General features: G+C 39.6%; 1 protein-coding gene across 1 annotated transcript; it reads right to left on the bottom strand.

The window, feature by feature from the left end:
* Positions 1-301: 301 nt before the first annotated feature.
* On the bottom strand, positions 302-3,922 carry gsdf (gonadal somatic cell derived factor). The gene is made up of 5 exons (XM_054612479.1): positions 3,584-3,922; positions 2,860-3,017; positions 2,650-2,742; positions 2,434-2,564; positions 302-1,811 (listed from the first exon to the last, which is right to left on the bottom strand). Exons 1-5 carry the CDS (start codon positions 3,703-3,705, stop codon positions 1,668-1,670), a joined length of 648 nt encoding a protein of 215 aa, XP_054468454.1. The 5' UTR covers positions 3,706-3,922; the 3' UTR covers positions 302-1,667.
* Positions 3,923-7,092: the final 3,170 nt, after the last annotated feature.

Genomic DNA, 7,092 nt, shown 5'->3' with positions numbered 1-7,092 from the left:
CCTGCAGCAAAGAAAAAGATTTATAACAGCCCTAAGAACAAACACACGCACAGCATGGAAAACGTTGAAGACTACTCAGAAGTGCGCAATATCTTGCTCTTTCCCTGACCAGTGTCCAATTTCCTGGAATGCAGAGCCAAAATTTCTTCCTCTGCAATTTGTCCTCCCTCTACACTAGACTAGACTAGGCAGGCATGGGACCTGAAAGGCTGGCATAAGAAAGAGCTTTCAGAAAAAATATATAACAATCACAGCACATCATAAACGTTGCCAGGAAAAACAAACTGAGACCCAAAACCTGTTCATTTGAATCATCTTTATTCAAATAATTTGTGAGCGAGAAATCGGGAAATGTATACAAATGATTAGCAATGTCATAAGCACAATAAAACATTTGATCTATGTAATATATTGATTGAGTTTAGGTGATACATCACTCTGATAAGTAGTAGTTGTGAAAAATACTGGAAAAAGTGAATGGTGAGGTAACTTTGTAAAGTGATATAACAAAATGACAAACTTAAACTATCATAAGAAATGGTCAAAGGGACCTATAAGGAAAAAAGAATAACAAATAATAACTTTGCTGTTAAAAATGAATATAAAAGCACATATAACGTAAATCAATGTTAGTATATTGTCAGCCAGGCCTTAAATTAAATTACTTTTCTGGCCAAAGTAACACATCACAGCAAAACATTTAAATGTGTTATTTTAAGTGTATAAAGAGAAAGTACCATGATTTTTTTTTTCTTACAGTTACATTTTTTTGAGGTTTGCTTGGCAGCACTGTCGTCTTCATCTTTTCTACCAGTTAAAACATGAAAATGGAGCATGGCCAGCGGCAGTTCATGGAAAAGCACAGCACAGCACAGATGTTGTTGATAGTCAGGAGAAATTGATACGATGTTTTAGGTGCAATGAGTTTAGCTAGATAACACAATGACTAATTTACACAATAAGGATAACTATTTTATATTTGATAAAATAGTTATCCTCAGTTGGCCTTTCGGGATGTAATTCACTTCTTGGCCATAAGAGGAAATTGTTGTCTCACATATGGTGTGGAGACATCTGGCTCGTGAAAGGATTTGGCTCTGCACAGTCACACATTTTTTTAAAAGGAACACGCCGTAACGATTGGAGGCTTCAAATAGCGCCGTGAACTCATGAGATTTATTTAAAGATAAAACACCACTTACTACCTGAGTGGTAGCTGCACTTCACTTCCAGCTCTTGGTGCAAGAGAAATATTTTATTTTACTATTTATCTACAGAAATAAATGTATACAATCCACCCAAATCTAATTGTTGGTTCACTGTTAATTAAACGCAATAGCATGCAAATATAGATTTTAATTGTCAATGAATAACATATCATTTAGATATCCTCATCAGTTATACCAATAAAATTATAATTGATCAGTTTTATGTTTGGCCGGCTAAACAGATCTGTGCTGGCACGTCAGAATGGAGAAACAGGAACGCAAACTGAGTTCTTAGCGAGACTTTGCTTTGGTTCCCACGCCCCGTGTTGAATGCACACTGTAAGGATCTAAGATAAGTATACTGGGAGAAGATAGGCCTGCATATAATGTATTATCCACATTTCCTGTATTCTATGTGTTTGCCAGGTGGCTCACATACTCAGGAGTATAAAACAAAGTTTACTCTCTGCTGGGTGGCTGGAGGTTGCCACGATCACAACCGCAGCTGCGGGTCAGATGCACGGAGGAAATTACAAGGTTGCTGAATTCATCCATGTAGAGGACGGGAACCATTTCCTGGGAGATGGGCTCACAACATGGCACCTGAAGAGGAACAAAGAGAGGAGGAGTAAGGCGTGGTAATACAGTTTGAACAAAAGAATGACTTGAATTGTTTTGTTTTTCTTTTCCTAATGTAACATATACATTTATATTGATGGGAAAATAGAAAATGCAATGCATTTGATACATGCTTTAGTGGATGTCAATTAATGTTCACACCAAGTTATCGAAGAAAAAGTGTAGATAAATAACAGAAACAATGTTAGCAAATGCCAATGAGATTAACAAAATAAACAAATGTGGCCTGCCAAAATGTTAGGTTAAAACTCGCACACATATCTGTGACTGCATTCATTTCTGATTGACCAACTTTGGGGAGTGTCTTAGCTTGTATTTGGTACATTTGTGTTGGCAGAAGCAGAAATCGTTTCTATTGGCAGCGGTTTCGCCTCCCAAACACGCACAAGCTCAAAACTATATTCTGTTCGTAGTTCCAAGAGACTGAAACTCAGGCACATTGGTGGAAAGTAACTAATTACATAGATTAAACTACTGTACTTACGTTGTAGGACATGGAGGAAAGTACAATCAAAGTATCAATGTATGTAAATGTAGGAGTTTGGAGGCAATCATTACAATATTTAAAAGTCTTAAATAATTATACCTGTGATTCAGCATCCTGGACATTGGCATGGGGTGATGGGCATTGCCCAGTGTTCACTTTGGGGTTGCAGAGTGCACACTGAACAATGGTTAGGCTGGCAGGATGGATAATCCAGTTGTCCCATCCCAGATCTTGCAAACACAAGAATGAATATTACAGTACATGCATAACTGAAATTCTTCATGGCAATATGCATGCACACACATTGTTGCATACCTGTCATGCTGATCTCAGTGGCCATAGAACAGCACCTCAGGCCCGTACTGTTTCCAACATTAGGTGACACAGAGTAGCCAGAGGCCGCTGGAACTGGAATGACATGGAAAAAAAGACACGTTTTGCTGGATTTGACTCCCAGCCACTATGGATTAAACTGGCTAGATGTGGGCTCTACAGTAGTTTCTTTCAATTTTGGCTTCCACTTACCTGCTGTGTCCATGGCTCTGTGAGTGATGGTGCTGAAGGTGGTCCTCCAGTGCTCTCTGATACCATCAAGCCCACCAGCACGCAGCTGTGGCTCAGTCTGCAAGTTTAGAGCCCCGAGGAGGCTCTTCCGTGTGAACTGCAGGGACCCCCCCTGGCACCTGAACACCATATGTCACTCAGATTATCTACATACTGCATACTTTAAAAAATATATTATACGGAAAAACATAGAAATAAAAGAAATCCAGGACACTTCACAAATATTTTGTTTACACTCCAATCAAGCATTTATTTAGTAGCCTCAAATGCAAGACATGCTCTCTAAATGCACTAAATGAACAGCTGAAGAGCATTCCAGGCATTTGGCTAAACCAAGTGAAAGAAATGCTGTGTTGAAGAGTAATTGATAGCACTGCTGAAACTTAAACAGTGTGTTACATCTCTGCACAACATTCTTAAAAAACCAAATGGTCACAGTGACACTGAATCCTACCCATAACCTAAAATATATCTGTAACCCAAATTAAAAAAGGTCTAAGCACAAAAACATCTTGTGAAATGTGATCTGATGCTGAGGCTATTTTAAAATATAATAACCTCTGTGACATGTTGCATATTTCTTTGGGCGCTTTTGAGGACAACAGTTTTAGATTTGTTCCCTCCATACGAAGACATGTCACTGCGAACAAAAGCAGAAAAATGGTAAATAAAGTTTGATACTGACCTGGGATTGGAAACAGGAGAGTTAGCAGAGGCTGTAGGTTCTTCCTTGGATGACTGCAAGACAAATGTATTCACCACTGAAGAGCTCAGAAGCATCGTCGTGACAACGAGGGTAAAGGACATGGTGAGCGAGCTGGACGGTCAATCTATAGATCAACTGCTTTCTGAGCCAGACTTGCGGCGGTCTCGGGCTGTGATTAGTTCTGTGCTTCTCGTTGGAGGAGGAGATAGGAGTGACCAGACAGAGATGCTCTTCTAGGTAGTGTTTGTCAGGTCCTGGGAACCTGGGTTTTTATCTTCTTGTAACACAGCTTGACCTTGGGATATCTAACACTGTTGTCTTGTCCCATTTTGTGTGTGAAAGATCGCAGGGAGGATGATCCAGGAGAGAAAGAAAGAGAGACTAATAGACTCTACACAAACAGACAGGAATGAAAGGTGAGAGCGCAACATTTGTTCATAGGCATACCACTTTAGCATATGCTTTCCGTTTTAAACTTGTTGATTTGTTACAACAAGAAATCCAAAGACAACCCAACATGTGCGTCAATTCCAGCCAACTTGTCACAAATCGTTAGTGAATTCCTTTATACAGTTTCCCCTTCTGACGACACATAAGTATCTTAATTGGTATTCAAGTAATGAGTGGTGATCCACTGGCACGCTGCTGCTAATAATACTAATAATAATCCACATCCAGAGAGTGCAGGAGCCACCAAAGCACCTGCTACAGTAGCTAAGACTTTTCTTTTGCGTTTTATCAGCAAATCCAGATAAGCATGGGAAGAATAGAAGAGTATTTATTTTTGTTAATATGTTTTCAATAATAAGCCACCTAACCATAAAACACGAGCTGCAAATTTAATTCTGCACGTGAAGTTATCAGTATCTGTTTAAACTACCACTTTTTGGTTGGGCATGAAAGGCAGAAATCTTCAGGGATGAGAAGCATTACGACATGGTGAAAATCAGGACTCACCTAACAAGAAATCCAAAGACAACCCAATGTGTGCCTCAATTCATGCCAACCACACTTGTCACAAATTGTTACCGAATTCCTTCCTTCCTATTATACAATTTCCCCTTCTGACGACACATAAGTAGCTTAACTGGTATTCAAGTTATATTATTTCACAATACCAGTATCATATACGCTTAGTGACCACTTTATTAAGTATATCTATACACTCAAATGAAATCCAACAGCCCTGCAATAACATCTATCTATGCGTAGTTCATAATGTTCAGTTCTGTCAACATTGTCAACATTATGTTTTGAGGTGTTTCTTCTTGAAACTCTGTATATATTCTGCATCAGCTTGTTCTCGCTCTTCTGGGAGCTAAACAGCTTGTGTGCTGCACTGTACCATCAAATGAAAATACCTCATTCTGATTCTATTGGTTATTTTTGGACACTTAAAGCTAGGGTGGGCGAAAACAGCCGTTGAGATTCCGTCGCGTGCTCTCTGGCCTCTCCCTGCCACGCTACCTGCTGTAGCTCCTCCCACCGAACGTCAGTTATGCGCGTTCATGTGAATTCAGTTACATTGATAGGAAGATGAAACACGCAGGGACGCACCAACGTCGTTGCCAAGGTGACCGGACAGTCCCACAGCCAATAAGAACGGAGAATCGGAGCCTCGCTCTGATTGGTCAAAGTGTACATGAGCGGTGGCAATTTTTGGGTGCGGCCCACAGAGGCAGGGGAGAGCAAAGTTATGAGCAGATATTCTCAGAGCACTTCACCTACATATAGCTGACTGGCTATTAGGACAGTTTTGCCAAATATTACAGTAAAGAAATTAATTAATTAATACCCACCCTAGCTTTAATTACGCAATATTTGGCTGCACAGCATGAGTTTGTAATGAGTGATCCACTGGCACGCTGTTGCTAATACCGTAATCCACATTCAGAGAGTGCAGGAGCCACCAAAGCACCTGCTACAGTAGCTAAGACTTTTCTTTTGCGTTTTATCAGCAAATCCAGATAAGCATGGGAAGAATAGAAGAGTATTTATTTTTGTTAACATGTTATCGACTCCTCGCTGAGGCCAAAACTGGTTCACGGCATGATATGAATACTAGGGGTCGACTGCTAGTGGATCTTAAATATAATATCATAACGATAGTTTGGACGACGATTAATCGGCCAATACCTGAGCCGAAGAGCTGATCGTGTAGAATTATTTGTTCGAAGGGATAACTCTTATGGGGAGAAAAATCTGAAAACGATAACGTTGTTATGACCTCTTCTGAATACGTCTTCCTTCACTGTCAAATCTTTCTGAACCCTAAAGCACTTTGTGTGCTTGGTAACAACCTATCTGGGCATCATACCCAAAAATGTTCTACAGGCCTCAACAACACAGTGAAGATCCCACTTTTTAAATTATCTTCAGGAATCAACTTCGGAGTGCTGGAAAACTTTCATAAATGACAAACCACAAAATACAGCAGAATGTCAGTGCTGATTGGTATGACATGCACAAACATATACCCAACTAGCCACAAACTGTAAACAAATCCCATCAAAGAACAAAAGCAAGAATAAAATAATTCTGATAATAAGCATTAGCTGATATATACTTTTCCTCCATTGTCCATTTTGACACTACAAAAATAGTGTCAAACTCTAAGAGAAGTTGGACATTGACTACAGATAAAAATGGTGTGTATATTATCTATGGGTGTATGTGAGAAAAATACCCATGTACACAGTTGTGTGTTTGAGTATATATAAAGGTGGTTACCCACAGTACAGTATGTATGTACACACACAAACACACACACACATAAACTGTGGGATACTGCAGCTCTTGACATCCTATAACCATGCATGAATGGAGCGGAGTCCTTGAGTATCAGACGTCTCCCACCACTTCCATGTTGTGGTGCTGCTGGGAGTCACTCCACCGGCAGCTGCTCCTGGCTGGGATCACAAAGAGCCTTTATAAAACAGATGAAGGATTGTGGAGGATGCAAGATGCAGATGTTCCACAAGCAAACAACACAAAGGATATTCCTGTAAGGTGTTTCAACACACAAAAGGCGTGTTTAAAAATGTAACAGGTTTTAATGTAGCAAGATAGAGAAGCAACATTAACAGGAATTCACTTGTGGGAAATATTACGATAGAGATATATTTCCAAATGCATGACCGCACATAGATAAAACACATACTGTAACTGCAAACCAGTGGTCAACTGATTTTACAACACCCTCAGCCTTACTCTTTTTTAAGGAGTGTAATCATTTTCTGATTTGTATATATTTGTTATATTTGCTTTCCAATACTGTTCTCAATGTTTCCAGTAAAATCCCCATAGACAATCCACAGTCTTCCACCTTAATTTGAATGTATTTAGCTCTCTGCATAGCTGTGACCCTATAACCCTACACCGGAAAACCTAATGCCTGTGTCCACAGCTGTCATTGCCCAAAATAATACTGAGTTATTACATAAAGACGGGGACAATATTTATGATCTGTGTAGACATTGCATATACTG

Source organism: Anoplopoma fimbria, chromosome 14 (assembly GCF_027596085.1).
Source record: "Anoplopoma fimbria isolate UVic2021 breed Golden Eagle Sablefish chromosome 14, Afim_UVic_2022, whole genome shotgun sequence".
In the NCBI taxonomy this organism is placed as follows: domain Eukaryota; kingdom Metazoa; phylum Chordata; class Actinopteri; order Perciformes; family Anoplopomatidae; genus Anoplopoma; species Anoplopoma fimbria.
This window is presented reverse-complemented; position numbering and strand designations above follow the sequence as displayed.